Source organism: Dromaius novaehollandiae, chromosome Z, assembly GCF_036370855.1.
Source record: "Dromaius novaehollandiae isolate bDroNov1 chromosome Z, bDroNov1.hap1, whole genome shotgun sequence".
NCBI classification, from domain to species: Eukaryota; Metazoa; Chordata; class Aves; order Casuariiformes; family Dromaiidae; genus Dromaius; species Dromaius novaehollandiae.
Genome location: NC_088132.1, coordinates 7,904,893 through 7,921,518, shown reverse-complemented (window position 1 = coordinate 7,921,518; position 16,626 = coordinate 7,904,893). Strand labels below are relative to the sequence as shown.

Sequence of the window (16,626 nt, the reverse complement as noted above, 5' to 3'; positions counted from 1 at the left end):
AGCATAACAAGGAGCAACGGCTTGAAACTAAAAAAGACAAAATTAAATTAGACAGTAGACACTTTTTCTTCTAACTAGAAGTGCAATTAGCAACAGAGTGACCTGCATAAGGACAAGGGGGTAAGTGAAGCATAATCACAAGAGGTATTTAAGAGTATGTTAGATTACATTCTCAAGTGATTAATATGGAGGTAAGCTCTGATCAATGTGCAGGTTAAACTAGATGATGGAAATCTGCAGCTTTGTCATCCCCTATGTGATTCATTGCCTATGGCCACTGTTTGACTATATTAAATAAATCGTAATGTTACAGCGATCTTCACCCTTGATTAGATGTTTCCAGTGAATTCTTCATTTCTGGAACTGACAGCCTTCAGGGTCCCTAGACCATTTTTAAGTAATATTCTGTTATCGTCTTTGCGGCTTTCCTTGTGTGAGTGGGTGGGTGCATGTGTTTTTTCTGAGGTAACTTCTGAAGTAGCATATATGGCACTTTAAGGCACAGATGCTGTCGAAGTGCTGTATTTCTGTTGTTCTGGTGAAGCAGATAGAACATGTGGAAATTTCCAGAGTTAAGTCTCTAAATAAAGATGTTCTATTTTTCCTTTTAGGCTTTTGATCCTGTCTGAAATTTCTGTGGAAGTGTGAAAATAAATATTAACATAAAAAGACTCTGTAAACCTCAGAAGAGATTGTTTGTCTTTTTCCGTGCAAGCAGGAGCACGGAGCTAGTCCAAGGCTGTCTTTACCAGCGACACAGTCTGGAGAGAGCTTTCTCCAGTGTCGCAGAAAAGCAGGAGAGGTGAGGGACCAGCACTGCCTACCCAGAGATGCTTGTTTTGGGAGAGAGCTCCTGCAAACCCTCTCGTGATGGGCTACTGGCTGGAGAGGTGGAGGTGGAAACCCACAGGCAGTCGGGAAGATATTTCCATCCTTCTTTCCTGTTTCAGAAGAGCTTCTGTCTCCTTAGGCATTGTGAGTTGTTGATTTCTTTGCATTTTTCAGGATCTTCTACAGCAGCATCCTGTAGGATCTGTCCTACAGCAGCATCCTTCTGGCTGGCTTTCCTTACACAAAGTGACATTTTCAGAGGCAGAGTTACCGCTTAGAGCCTGATCCCTGACTAATGCTGGCTATCGGGCTGCATCAACTTCAGTAGCAACCGTGTGAGGTAAATTGGCCTCGTACCCGCTCTGGGTTTCTCTTCCTGCTGAAGGCCAAGGGGGCTGGAAGCCCTCGTTGTTCTTTGTGCCGTGGAAGCGCTCCCTCCATCACTGATACTTGCCTGTGTGCATTCACATTTAGAGAGTTATCTGTGCTGGCCTGTGCTTTTCATTTGTCATTATGAACACTGAGATAAGGACTGAAGCAGGAGAAGTAGATGCACTAAGAATTTTCTCTCCGTGGGCACATTATTATGCTATCTGCAGCTAACCTCTTGTTCCTTTCCGTGTCCTTGAAACAGTTATTACGACTTATCTGAATGTGTGGGGCTTTCTTGTTGTTTTTAGAAAAGATATAAGTAGGGAGTGAAGGAATACTGCACACTTCCTTAACCAAGCGCTGGCATGATTCCATTTTCTTTGCTTTTTTTCACGTGCTTTCTTGTACCTTGAAGACTGCCTTCTTTCGCTGTATTTATGAACTTCCTTCTTTATTCACTCTGTTGGCCCATATTCCGTTTTCAGTGTATTTATCATTTAATGACCTGGGGACTAAAAATGCAGCTTTGAAGATTTCTTTTGTAGAAACTCTTTTAAATGCTTCTTCTAATTCATCTTTTTTTTCCTCAAACTTTTCTATACTTTCACCTGTGTTTGGGTACCTGCTATTATCATCAGAGTTGTGACTACTTCAGTTATGTAAGTACAAATTCTTGCACTTCTCTCCTGTGTTTTCTTGGGGACCTTGAAAGAGCTTCTCTTTCTCTGCAGCATGACTGGATGCCTATTGATGTTATGATTTTCTTTTAAACATACAAGACATCTATGTTCATGTGATTTTTGCTCACTAGTCCAGGCCCAGTATATGTCTATAATGATACTTTACCACTCTTGGATATTAGTTTTTCTACCACATTTAAGTATTCTGAGTAAAAAAAGTCCTCTTGCTATCTCTGGGTTTTTTTAAGAAACATTTCAGTTTTCTGTCATCATATAGCTTCTAATCAAGTGCAGACTCTAGCTAATTCTGACCATCATCCTACTCCCTTTATTATTTTTAGTGTGAGCCATAATGATTTTATCCCAGTCATATTTCCTCCAAGGTCTCCTATCTCAGACACTTGTAAAGCCTTCCCTCCCTTCTAATGTTCTCTTTGATCTCTTGTTAATGACTTAAATCCCTTTACGTTTAATCCACACTGAGTTTCTTTCTCCGCCTCTCAATTTGCTTCTTTGGGCCTGCAGGTGTCTGGACTTCTTTTTCATCACTGACTTTCATTCCTGATTTCTTTTCTAATTTCTTCCCCTTTTTTTAAAGTGTGTTTGTTTAACTTCTGCTCCTGTTAGGCATTTAAGTAGCATATTGTGTAGCTGATACACCAGTTAAAAGTTCGTAAATTTCGTTCGTAAATTTCGTTCTCATTCATGTACCCCAAGATGAATAATAACATGTATATATAGGCACTCATATTCCCAGCTGTTATACTGAAAATTGAAAATGTTCCTTGTTTTACATGCTTCTGACTTTCTGAAGCACTAATTTTATTGGCCCTGATCCTGTCAGCTGTCATGCATGCTGTGTAATTTTAGATATGTGGATAGTCCTGTTGTCTCAGTTCAACATGAACAATCTCATGTGGTGTAGCATTGAAATGTGCCTTGCATCTTCACAGGATCAAAGCCATGTTCAGAGATTCTGAATGCTTGTTCTTTACTGAGAGTGCTCTTTTTTCTTTTTTTTGTTTTTTGCCAGTAGTGAAAGGTTTGCATTGAATCACTCTGGCTGTCTTATAAAAACTAAAAGTACAAATAAGAAAAGAACAAGCATTGTCCCTCTGCTCTCCTTAAGTAGATAACTCTTCTGCTCTAGTCAGTGGCAGCAGATTTTGAAAGCGGAACTTGCTTATCTTATTAAGGGTTCCTGAAGCCTTCATTGGTTATGGAAATACAAATTGTTTTCTGTTTTTTTTTGTTTCTTCGGTCATGTTAGGAGGAATTTTAAGATGCCTGCTGAATGTTTGCACGAGATAATTTTTATTAAGTGTATGCTAAAGGTGAACAAAGTGTGCCTTCTATAGTTCTACTGAAATCATTGGTTATATTTGTGCTCATCTTTAGCTGGAGTTGGTTTGGGCCTGTGCGTATAACTGGGAAACTTATTATGCCAAAATGCAGTCCTCTGGCTGGAATTTTCCCCTCCCAGTTTTTCCTCCAAAATCGCATTTTCCTTTGGAAAGAAAAAAGGTTTCGAATAAAGTTTAAATTTAGCTAAAAACCTGAAAATTTGGAGGTTTTTTAATTGTATCAGGAACAAACCTACACCCTCAGTTAGTGGTGGTTTGGCCTGTTATGGGATAATAATTCTATGTGTGAAAGAGGGGAAGAAATGTTCAATATTTTTTCCTGATCTTTGCTTTGAAAAAGGACCGATGATATGTCTGTATATGGAGGTGGTGACGTTCTGCTTTCAGTTCCAGCACTAACTAGAATCTGAAGGACTGGATAACCTGCTTGCATTTTTTTTTTTTTTAAAAAGCTTGGCTGAGGATCTCTGATCCATTAATGTTGATTTTCAGTAAGTTTTGTAACAGTGGGGAAATTCCTAAGGGCTGGAGGAAAGCTGATGTTCCATCAGTGTTTAAGAAGAATAAGTGTGATAGCATGGGTGATTACAGATCTGTCGGCTTGGCTTGGCTTCTTGGAAATAGAGTGGAACAGTTTACATCGGACTGAAATTTGTGGGAGGGGGAGAAGTGCCACCATTAAAGATGCTCATATAATGTCAATTAACAGGAGTTTATGGGTAAAAGATTTTATCAAGTTAGTAATCTTTTATTATTATAAATTTGCAAGATAAAGTGAAATATTGATGCAATCAAACTCTGTAAAGCATTTGATTTTGTAACCCCGACATCTTGATTAAGAAACAGAATTGATAGAAAATCAATATTGTGCATATTAAATGGTTTTAAAAAGGATTATCCTATTGGTCTGAAAATGTGGTTATGAATGGGGAGTCTGACAGAGCTGTGTTTCTAAAGAAGTCTCCCAGGAACCTGCTATTGGCTTTAAGCTATTTAATCTTTCCACTGATGTCCTGGAAGTAAAGCTGGAATCATCACAGGTAATGTTTGTACATGACCTAAAGGTCCATGGGCTGGTAAATCATGAAGACAGAGCGCCGGGAGAGCTCGGTTACCTGGTCACACGCAAACAAGATCCAGTTTTACCAGTCCAGATATGAAGAATGGAGGAATCTGTCCCCAGAAATACTGCCACTGCAGAGGAGCTGGTGGCCATGGGAGATACCAGGCTGAGTATTAGTTCCCGTTGGAAAAGGATGACCAAAGGACTGGTACAGCTCTTGCAGGCAGACGTGTGGGAGGAGTGAGGTGGTTTAGTCCCTTCTGGGGAGGGACGAAAGCGGGTGAGGTGCCTGCGGGACCTGTGTCTCTTCTTGGTGTCCAGGGCACGTGGTGCACGGGGTGATAGCACTGTGGGACTCCTCCCCTGAGAACATGACACAGGCAGGGGAAAACAGAGATCCACTGGTGGTTATTGAATAAGACAGGTCACGCCAGGCTCACAGATGTCCTGAGCTAAAAACAACTGGAGGCAGGGAGATCAGGGCACGGGAAGCATCACGTGCGTTTGCCCGTTTCCTGCCGTTTCCTGGGTTTCTGTTCATAGCCATTGGTGGGGGTATACCCTTGGTCTGGACCAGCACAGCTGTGCTTAAACCTGCAAAGGCTCAGGAAGGAGACACAAGAATGGTTAAAGGACCAGAAAACATCTAGAAGGAGAGCAGTTCGTTTTGCCCATTAGTGAACCTCTTGTTTAAGATTTAATTAATTGTTCTGAATTGTTTATGCCTTTGCCAGACTAGACCTGCTCGAGTTAAAGTTTTCTGTGTCTCTTCACTGGATGGGGCTTGATGTCACTACTGAAAGTAGTATGTGGTGCAAAGTCTTGTGTGAGGACGGTGTCTCAGGGCGCCTGCAGAGTAGGGCACAAGTAGCATTATACAGATGATCTTAATTCTCGTATCTCCCTTTTTTCTTTGAAATCTGCAGTCTCCACAGTGTAATTTTTATCCTGCACTGCCTCTTTCTGGCTAATGTCATTCAAAGAAAGGTGCCCTGTCCCATTTAGGACTGTTTTAGCCCTTGAACTGGGAAAGCTGTGCCTCAGGCAAAATTTGTTTATTCCAGTTAGCTGCAGTTATGACTGCGGGGTTGTTAGAGGGAAGAAAGTAGTATTCATTCCTTCAGGGTGAAAATCAGTATTGTTCTGGCGGTAGGATAAACCTTGAGAAACACGAGAGTTTGGCCATTGACGTCCTCACGGATAAAGCTGGCTCCTGCCCACAGCGTGTTCGCCCCGCTCCCGCAAGATAGGGCTCCCGTGATGCCCGTGCCTCTCTGATAATACTTACCGAATTAGCAGCGTGACTGCTCGGGGCTGCTGCAGGGCACGCCAGCTATTTTATGGTTGTCGGAGAGTCATTCGAAGAAATTTGTAGTGACTAGTTGTTTTGTCTTGGGGTGGTGGGAGGAGATGGAAGCGAGGTAGGAGCTGCCAGGTGGTATGTGCCCCAGCAAGGCACAGCTGTGATAAGGAACCAGAACTGGGCAGTTTTGTCCCGGGGTGCTTTAGCTCCCGGGAAAAGACCGGGAAACCTGGAAGAGGCTCAGAGTTGTCGGATAGTCTTTTTTTTTTTTTAATGTATATTTCTACTTTGAAAAGAAAGGCATTTTCTCTGCTCAGCAGCTGTGTTCCCTGTTTGTCTTCGGAGTAGTACCTAAAGACTGTTGTGGCAATAATCTGTTTTGGCTGTGATTTATTATCTTTAGCCTAGCGACACAGCTGCTTTGAGCCCACACAGCTGATACGGATGATAGCAGGTTTTCCACCTCTCTCTTTCTGCCTGTAACAGATCTTACTCAGAGCACAGCTGGGCACACAGGACTCCTAGGGCTGGTGATGCTGTATGAGAAGGAGCAAGAGCTGCTGCATCGGCTCTTGAGCTCAGCCTGGGGTTGCAGTGCTGTTGGCACTTGGGGGAGGAAGGAAAACCACGGTTTTCTAGTAAGCTTTCCATATCCAACTGCAATTGTCTCAAGAACCCCACGGAGGCGTTTTCTTGTCTGTTACCTGTGCGGTTTCCCATAGATAAATGCGAGTAGAACTGTCCTGTGCATCTCGGAAACGGGGTGCTGGGACAGCTTTCCCTGCTGCTGTGCAGGCCCTGCTCTTTCACTTGTTTATTTGTCTATTTACCAGAAATGCAGAAGCAGAGCAGCTTTGTCGTGCTTACACTAGTACTAGGTTTCCACCTTACTTGAGCTGGTTCAAAGTGATAGGCCAAAGGTCTGGAAATTGTAGAGACACCAGAATAAGTTCACCTCCACAGTGGTGGCTCAAGCCATCTCTTAGCACCTAAATTCAGGGATGTTTTGAAGGGTCTGGAGTACCTGTTTATTTGCTTTTTCTGGTTCTGTATTCTTTGCATTGTAAGAATTTGTACAGTGCAGCTTTAGTCCAAAGTGAGAATATGACCCTTTAGATTTCCTTTTATCTATTCTTGTGTCAGAAAAGTAGCTCAGATTTTCTTGTATTTGGGAAGTTTCTTTTGTCCCACAATTCAAAACCACCTGATGTATTTTTCTTACTAGAATTTGCTAAAAGATAATTTCTTAAATATATCTTTCGGGTAGGGATGAGGGTTGAGAACTTTATACATATAAACCACCAAAAGAGAGGTTTTAAATTCAAGCACCTTCTGGATTAATAGAAAGAAGACTTAGGGGAAAGGAAAAATCAGCATATTGAGAGGCAATTTGTTTTCCTGGAGGTGTTTCTCCGTGAGGGTCAGATTCCCCTGCCCTAACGAAGAACAGTGGCATACTCATGCACTGATTTATTTCAGCAAGATTATTAGCAGAAGCAAATGATAGTGTGACACGAGTCAGTGTCTGGTCCTTAGATGGGAGCTTTGCGAGAAGCAAAGACCAGAACCTCATCCTTGATTCACTCACACCGGTATCCATAAAGAATGGTTCCTGCCAGTCTCATATTGGACCAAATTTGTCTCCAGCCCTTAGGACCTTGTGTTGCACTGAGAGAAGCTTTAAATTAGGAAGAAAGGTAGTTTGAAGCCTTTTCTTCACTTGCTGAAGTGGCAGTAAATGGGATTTTGTGTAAAAGGATTAGGCTCAGAAGAATTACACAGATGTAAAAACAAGCTGAAAAGGAACAGGGAAGAGGGATAGGAAATGGAAAAGGAGGCAGTGAAGAGGAGAGCAGCGGAGACCTTCTCTGAACTTGGCATTCGGGTGTAGACATTTGTTGCTGTGGTATTCCTCAAATTAAAATGGAGAGATGCCAGCCCTGTTCCTGTCCTTCTCTTCCTGAAGAGGTTTTTCTTTTCTCTTCCTCCCTCTCCCCCCCCCCCTTTTTTTTTTAATTTTAGCAAAAGCAAGGATTGGGGAATAGGAAAGGGATTGGCATGTAATATTTTGTCTGGTATCACACATTTCAGACCTGTACAGGGTACATATAATAAATCACACACTACATGCTTAAACAATTTACTGCTGGCTGTTCTATGTGCTATGACAAGTGCTCAAAAGGTCAAAAAAGCTTCCTTAACAAATTTGATAAGATAATGCAGTGAGCTGTAACAGCATAAAGTCCTGGGGGCCATAGACCAGAATAGAAGAAATAATTATGCATGGTAATGGGTAATTACAGATAATGGCCTTTTTTGGGGGTGGCAGAAAATACACAGCCCCACAGCCTTGCTTGGAATGAACATTGTCTAGCACATTAACTTTATAGCAAGCTAAAAGTTCAACACTGGAACAAAAGATAATCCGTAACTTCTATTGAAAATAGAGTAGAAATACTCCTCTCAAAGGCAGAACTAGCATGAGGGTTTGTTCCTTGGGAGGCAAAGTGTCTCAGCAGAAAGTAAGTAATGGTGCCAGCTTTCTTTGACATCTGAAATAGCTCTGTCATGATTGTCTGGTGGGAGAAACATATTGTTCCAGCGTTTCTGATTATTATGTTAGGGAGTGATTTCACACCGGCCTCATTCAAGGCTGCTGTCCGACCTCAAAGCCAGCTATGAGTTGAACTACTGCATTGCAAGACTTAACATTGCCAGACCAGTTAATAGGAATGTAAGGATGCATTATAGTGAGCGAGGGGAAATTGTCAGGTGCAGATCCATGACTCTTTTGAGGTCTGAAAGCAAGTGTTTCCTAACTGAATAATTAATTTTTGGAGTTTTAATGGCCAAGCTGTCCACCGTAGCAGAGGCTGGCTTGCAGAAAGACATAAAGCCTGCTGTGATGAAAACAGTCACTCTTAATTAAATAATACAGGAGTTGTAAACTACCAAAAGCTTGAACTCTGCTCACTGGAAAATGGCTATGCCTTCCTAATACTTGAATAAATTTGTTACTTAAGTGAACACATTTCTTTTGCATTTTCAGTGCCAAATCTGTGTATGTGTAGGGTCTTTGCAGGTGAATAAATAAAAAACTGTTAGAAGCAATGACCATACATATATAAAAAACCTCATGTCAATAAATGCAGACTGAAATTCTCCTAATTGTCACACTGCATATAGAGCATCCGTTTTCTGATATATGTAATCAGATGTAGACTAATTACCTATTATAGCCATATTAGTAAATTTAAGAGTGCCACAGCATGCTCCCAGGCATTGAAACTTGCCTCTATGTCCTATCCTGATTTTTAAAACAGCTTCTGTCATGGCTCTCTCCTAAGCTGACTAATATTCCCCTCAGATTCCTGAGCGTGGTATAGGCAGTTTGATGCAGCTGCCCTGCCTTAGAGGGTAAAAAAGTTTAATAGTGTGGACTCCGTACCATTTACCTCAGTATCAGCAACTTCCTCAGGCATATTTAATTTACTAATATCAGTGAATAGTAAGATTTTTATAGGTGGCCCTTAACAGTTCCAGTAGCAATACAAAATTAAGGATGAGTGTAACTGGCAGAACTTCAATGTTTGCATTTCTTGGTTTGTACACTTAAAAATGCATTTGCATCTGCAAGATAGGGATGATAGAAGTTCCTGTAAATTCCCTGTCATCTCTTCTCTCTCCCCCCCAAAAAGTAAGAAGGGAAAGAATGATCTATATACAGGCTGCTGTGTTGATTTTGCCATGCATATCCGCAATTCGTGTAAATCGCCATAGCTTTATTGAAGTAAATGGTCTGAGACTGGTTTGCATTAACTGAGGACTGGACCACTGTTTTTCACCATGCTCTGCTAAGTGAAGGCAGGAGCCTCTTGTAGGTTATTGAATATATAAGACCCTTATGTGTAACTGACCCTGAGAACTCACCTTCCTCAAAAGAAAAGCCTAGCCATCCTGAAATGAATTACTGGTTAACTACTATTAATATGCCATAGAGCTGGAGAGTCGTGTACAACACTGCAAGATCAATAACAGTATTTATCATGCATCATATTGATCTTCTATGAAAGAGCGGGTCATATTTCACACTGTGTACATAGTGGAAAAAAGTAGCATCAGTTCTCTACAGGAATTGGTAAAGATATAGAAAAGAGCTTAGAAATGCAACTGAACACAAGTGCATGAAGTGATACTGTTGTCTCATTGCAAAAGCATTGCTCACGTAAGGAAGGCTTCTGGCAGCCTTATGTTGCAGACTCAGTGTCCCAAAAACTAAGGACAATTTTAGCAACCCCTTTTTCCTTCTGCTCCACAATTTCTGTTCCTTCTCATACAGGTTCAGCCTGATATTTTTGTCATGTTCTAGTCACAATTTACAGAATGGTAAAATCTTGATAATGCAAATGGAAGCTTAGTGTTAGCAGCAAGTTTATTTTCCTCGGGGTGCTTTATAAGTTTGGGCCAAGACTATACCTGCTGCTGCACTCAGCAAGGGAAGGACCCAGGAGCCCTTCCCAGTTCTTCCATGCGGAGGGGGAAGACGGTCAAGGCCCCAGTCCAGCACCTGCAGCAACCCTGTTGTTTTAAAGGGGCGGGTGGAGGGACAGATTTGGGAGTCTGACAGCACAGCAGCAACTGCCTTGTTGAAAGCTTAATTCCTGTTAAAAATTGCTCCCACTAGAGTAATGAACTTCGGGGCTGCCCCTTGTGTGCAGGTGTTGCCGACTTCTACTGTAATGCGGCAAGCTCTAAAGCAGGGGAGGACCCTATCTTTGCTAGCAGAGCTGTTCAGCTGCGTTGAATTACATTTGCAAAAAACGGCTGAAAGCTGCATTCTTAACCTTGGTATTCTGTCCTTGCTGGCAGAAAATACAGCCAGAAGCTAGCAGCCTCCCTTTAGCAGATCGCCTTGGTTGTTGAAGAGTCGCAGGAGGGGTCTGTGAGCGGGTTCACCAAGTAGGTCGGAGTCATGTCAAGAATTACAGTGCAGGCCTAAGACCAGCCAAAGAAACCCCGTGCCACACAGGGGTTTAGTCGTGGCCGTTGCTTTCAACAGATCCACGTTATTCGGCAGTCCGTGGCTGTGCTTGAGGATATTGCGGTCCAGAGACGGTGTGCTTGCCTGGCAGCTAGCTAGCAGATTTCAGCTGGAGAGAACCAGCATAGACAGGGCAAACCCACCGCTGGATGTGTGATAAACAAGAAATCTTCTAAAGGCAGTGTCTCAGGTGCCTTGTTTTATTCCCGGGTCAGGATATAGCTGGGATTCTCTGGCCAGTGGTTCTGCTGCTGTTGGTGCTTAGCTCTTCCTTGAAGGTACTCCATGACTTGAAGGCACTGACTGGTCTGACCTGCTTTTCTTTCTGAGCTTGTATTGCTGAGAAAAAAGTCAAGACTTGCAGGGCTTTCTTTACTAGTAACGTTCTAATAAATTCTTTCCCTTTAATGCCTTTATAGTTGTATATGCTGTATACATACTGTATATGTTTAATGTGTGCATTAGTAGTAGGAGATTACAAAGTTCAACCAGGTTAAATATGGTAAAAGTGGAAGGCTGGATTCAACCCCTGCTGTTGACCCTGGGCATATCAGTCGTTAAAGAACTGCATGAACTCAGCTCTCCAAGCGCCTCTGCTCTGAGGCATCCTTCCCTCAGACTGATTCAAAACCGTGAGGAGTTTAGAGGAACCCCTGGGGTGATTTGACCTTGCCTGACCTGGCATCTGCCAAGAATCTGGATGGCATAAAATGATGTCCTGTGTGAGATGGCTCCCTTTACACAGATGAAGCACCGAATCTCATCCAGATGCTGCAGAAAAAGGCAGAGACCAGTCACAAAGCATGACATCAAAGTAAAGCTCATCTCCTAAATTCAGGGGGAAGAGTGAGTTGCAGCATATGGCAGCTTTCCACTGCTCTTTGCCAGATGTTGGCAGTCCCTCCATCTTCAGGAGCATTATGTGGCCAAAGACTGGGAGAATTAACTCTTCTGTTGACTTCCAGCTCCATAACAGAAGTCCTCATTCTCTGCAGGGCTGGGTGTGTCCCTTCGCTTGAACTTTACACATTCCCAGGTCTCCTGCTTTTTCCAGCATGTTGCTGGGAGCATTTTCCTGTGGTGTAGCTGTAGCTCAGTGGACGTGTGTCAGAGCTGTTATGAGAACTGTGGATTCCATAATTCCATGTTTATAAAAGAAAAATACCCCGGGCTGCTGATGGCTGGGGATTTATGGATGTGGGTGCACGGGTGGGCGAATGAGCAGGTGAACAGCTGTAGACACTCTGTGGAGTCTTAAGAGAGCAGCTTATAGCTCACAGGGTCCGGTCATTAGTGAGCAGGGAGACAGCAGAAGAAATGCAGAGGGTTGTTCAAATGGATTCATAGCAGTCCCAAGCACTAAACCACTGTGGGCTGTTGTACAGCGAGATAAAGGAAAAATGCATTTGGTGGCTAGTGATGGTAGCCCCAACCAAACATAGGAGGTAGAAGTAGAGAAGAAGCTTATTTTTTCTCCTACCTAATGCAGCAGAAGACTGTAACCACTGCACTTTTTTCAGGAAGGAGCTGTAGCATGGCCAGTCATCTGAAAATCAGTGACATTAAGGATGCTTTTATGATTTGGAGTGTGAGTGTGGGCAGGTCACTGTTCTAACCTAGCCCATCTTGTCACACATTAGAAAATAAGATGTATCCTATCTTTCCAAAAATTTCAGTAATCTGCTACTTTCTCCCCTCTTTCCTTCTAGTTCCTGACATCTCAGGATGGGCTCTCCTTTCCTGTGTGGGTGTAAAAAGCCCCCATTTTGTTTTTAGCTCTAGTGCTAGTATTCTTAATGGAAAGCATTATCCCTTCTTATGACATGCTGCAGGTGGGACGATGCTGCAGGTACTTCAGAAGAGGTTGCACATCTGTGCAGAATAGCATAGTGCTTCCATAGGTTCTGCAGCCAAGGCTGCCTTGCATATCTCTGTCTCATGTGAAATCTGTGTTCCATCAGGGAAGGTATTGTAGGACTTTGCTTTTGGCTTTCAATTTACAGCATGAAAAGCAGAGCAATTGGGCTGCAGTATTATTCAGGAACTAAGTTCTGAGGAGAGCAGGCTCAGACTCATGCTGTAATTTATCAGAATAGTTGGTTTTTCAGTGCCAGTGGTCTATGTTCTGATTTAAGCAAAGACACAGACAAGATGGGTTTGAAGACAGGCCTGACCAGAAGCAGAATAATAGCAATATTAAAATTTGGTATGAATATGCAGTCCTGTTTATGAAGGGTCTTTCATGGCATTGCATACTCTGTTTTGTGTGCAAGTTTGAGAGGTACTCAGAATGAAAGTAGCCAAATGGCTAGTTTCATGCTCAATTAGGGCTGAGGGACAGCAAAATCAGAATCAGGAGACATAGAATGCTGTTTTGCTTATAAGTGTGTAAAGTTCATTGATGTCAACAGAATGTTGAGAGCTGAGCAGTGGCACTGTATAATGTAGTGATCTGGAATGGTAACATCTTTGATTGCAAAGAGCTTTCATTAGAACTAAAGAAGTGAAATATGGTTGGGTTGAAAATGTCGATATTTGTTAAAACTGATCATTGGATTTAGCATGCAGCTGATACATGTTACAGTGGAAAGTGTTACCAGGACTGTGAGAGGCTGGCAATTGCCACCATCTAATTTTACAGGTAGGTAGCCAAGGTGCAGAGATACCAAGAGATAGGAACAAAACCATCCAAGCAGCATCTGCCTGACATCTCCCTTAGGGATATTATTTGATGTGTGCCTATTGTCCATGCTGCTTCATCTCCATGCTGATAACCGTTGAGAGCTCATGAGTATGCTTTAAGCCACATCCTTTGCCCCTCCATGGTGTAGTAGACAAGGTCGTGTTGAAAAAGCAGCGGCTTCTTGCAGAAGGAATCATTATGCTGCAGCAACCATGAAGGTTGATATAGGGCAAGATTAGACTGACAGGGGCTAGAACCAGAGCTACATGGATGGTGCGGTTTACAGTCTCTCCCTTGTTTAATTTGTACATGTATATTCACTGTGTGGTTAGGCTTTCTAGGGCTGTAGTGGTGTTTGCTGTATTCTTAGTTTACAGCCCAGTATGTGGCTTGGCCAAATAAGTGATGCAGTGTATCAGAGAGAGCTTGGGCATGAAGAATACCAGCAAGCACCTTCCACTGTCATCCTTGGAAATATCACAAGGCACCAGTTGACACTGGACTAGGGAAAAATACTTGGGTGTGGAGGCTGGGCAAGGACTGAGGGCCCGTGTGCAGAAAGTTAACATTTGGTTTGCTGAAGCACCTTGGCTGATAATGCTTTGCTTTCTGTCCTGCACTTTTTCTTGGCTTTGCGGTTGTTTGCCTGTTCTAAAGACATGTTTAGAATGTTAGGCGTAAAGGGGTAAGTCAACAATGTCATCCTGTGGTTAGAGCCTTTCTGCTTCCAAGGGATTAAGAGACTTTACACGCAGGTATAATTAATTTAAAAATAATAGCAGGCTGCATCATCAGACCGGCTAGTGTAAATCATCATCAGACCAGCATATGCAGGATGAGAGCTCAGCACATTGTCTTAACCTTCGGTTGGTTTTTCTCCCCTTGTGTACTCTACAGTGCATGTGTGGAGGTGGTGTTTCTCAGGCTCTGAATGAACATCAGTCCACTTGAGTTGCCAGCAAACAGCCAGCTGCATTTCCATTTCAGCTCCCATCTCTTCCTATTTATTATCCTCTCTCCACCCTCCAGGAGGAGAAGTAGCTTGCCGAAAGGTGACAGGAATGCTCTTTGTGGAGCCTCCTGCTTCATAATCACTTGTGTTTTTCTTTTCCAGAGGGACGGATGCTCGTTCAGGACATCCCTTCCATCCCCAGCAGAGGGCACTTGGAGAGCACGTCTGATTTGGTTGTGGACTCCACCTACTACAGCAGTTTTTACCAGCCATCCCTGTATCCTTACTATAACAACCTGTACAACTACTCCCAGTACCAAATGGCAGTGGCCAGTGAACCTTCCTCAAGTGAGATGGGGGGTACGCTTGTAGGGTCCCCTGTGAAAAACAGCCTTCGAAGTCTCCCAGCAACATACATGTCAAGCCAGTCAGGAAAACAATGGCAGGTATGATGTTGCACAGGTGTTATGCGTGACAGTGAAGTGGACAATAATCTTAATTTTTTTAGGGCTGATTCTGATTTCATGTATGCTGGCTTCTTGGCAAAGCCAGAAACAGAACCGGATTCCAGGTGTGGAATTAGGGCATATTAGGAAAGTTAGGTAAGAGCCAAAATAGGTGGTTACCGTATGATGCAGTACAATGAAAGCAATGATACTGATGTAGGTAGGCTGTCACAAACACTAATGAAAGACGCCCACTTGATTTTATCTTTCAGTTTACATCATGGTAGATTATAGGCTGTTTTCTAGACAAAAGTCTACCTGAGCTACCCAAGATAGCATCCTGGGAGCTTCAGGTGTCACTTCTGAGAGGGACGTTTTTTGTTTCTCTTCCATTTTTCACGTCCAAAGCAGTGTCAGTCCTGAAGTGGCCCTGCTTGTCAGGCCCATGAGATCATGTTGCTCTGCAGTTTGTTAGCAGCAGTCATTTGAATGTGACACAGTGTCGCTAATGGTATATTCTGACAGCGTCAACTTGAGGGCTTGGGGTTTCAACTGGGATGGCTCAGGTTACAGACTGCGCATGTTAGGTCAGCATGAGTGCTTTTTTTTTTTGTTTGTTACAGCTCCGTGTACCTTGTTAGTTACAGTATAAATCCAACCCAGCTCTCTCACTGTAGGACTTGATAATCATAGCCTCCTGCTTTTTACCAAGAGGAGACTAGTGAAAAGAGTAAATCTGCCAAGATAGGCCATTTCTTGACAAAACAAGTCAAGTCATTCCAGTGACCCTCGGTGCTCTGTTTGGCCTTGGGCTGCAGTTGTGCCTTTCTGTCTGAAATAGGCTTTGATGGAGTTGTACCTTCTGGGGCTGTGTATGCCTGTGTCCCTGTTTGAAGACATGAGAGGGCAGACCTCTTCTGCAGAGCATCAAGGGAAGATGGTCCCCTTCTGCAAAGGCTCCGTTGTGAAGCGACTCAACAAAGAAAGATTAGATATCCACCAAAACTTCCTCTCTGAAGGGGATAGATGGGTATTCCTCTTTGCTGACAGAGAATTGCTCTGATTTTGTCTGGCCCAGGGAGCAGCGTTGAAAGGGTATGTTAACTTCTGACACTGAGGAGCCTGAACTAAGAGCAGGGTGATTGCAATTCCTCTACCAGTCCACATAACCTTGAGTGAGGCTTTCCTAGCATTAGATGCTTCTCCTCATGGAAAGGCCCTTCTGAAATGCAGGTTAGGGCAACAGCTAACATGGCCACTAATTTTAAGATCATCAGGGGGCTGTACTTAGTGGTCTCTTCAGCACTAAGTCTATTTTCCAGAATGAGTACAGTTCTACAGGGAAAAGCACTGTCTCCCTCCCTTCCACTGCCTGAGCCCAAAACCACAAGAGCTTTCTTCTCTCAATGTGTTGAAAGGTTTCACTGTACTTACCTTCACATATATGCAGATACACCATTTCAGTCAGATTCATTGGTAGCAGCCTCTGTAGTTGCCAAATCAGGGGGAAAATTAGTCTAGGCAAGCTGAGAATAGGATTTTGCTTGTGGTAATGAGGTGAAGTGCTAGTGCCTCCTTAGTTTTAATTCTAGTTGATTGGGTTAACTGGACACATCACAACAGAGTGTTTCAGATGGAGTGTTACATTTTTGTAAAGTTTTTGCAGGACCTAGTGTGTAAGAGCCTACAGGAGAGCTGATGCTTGGAGTCACTGTCACAATACAAAGGAAGGATAGCAACATTTACGACCTAGAGATGATGTTCTTCTCGGCTGTTTCTCCCCTGCTTCACAGTTTCTTCAACCAGTAGAGACTTCTGCAGTTTCACTTTTCTTGAGAAAAAAGAAAGTAAAATAGCTGTATTGACATCCTAGATAGTAAATAGTGTTCTG

General features: G+C 43.0%; 1 protein-coding gene across 1 annotated transcript in view; it reads left to right on the top strand.

Annotated features, from left to right (window-relative positions):
- DMRT1 (doublesex and mab-3 related transcription factor 1) overlaps window positions 1-16,626 on the top strand; it is a 60,274-nt gene that overhangs the window by 9,401 nt on the left and 34,247 nt on the right. The window contains exon 3 of the mRNA XM_064501516.1: window positions 14,452-14,735. Coding sequence (XP_064357586.1) covers window positions 14,452-14,735 — 284 coding nt within the window. The remainder of the gene's footprint in view (window positions 1-14,451; window positions 14,736-16,626) is intronic.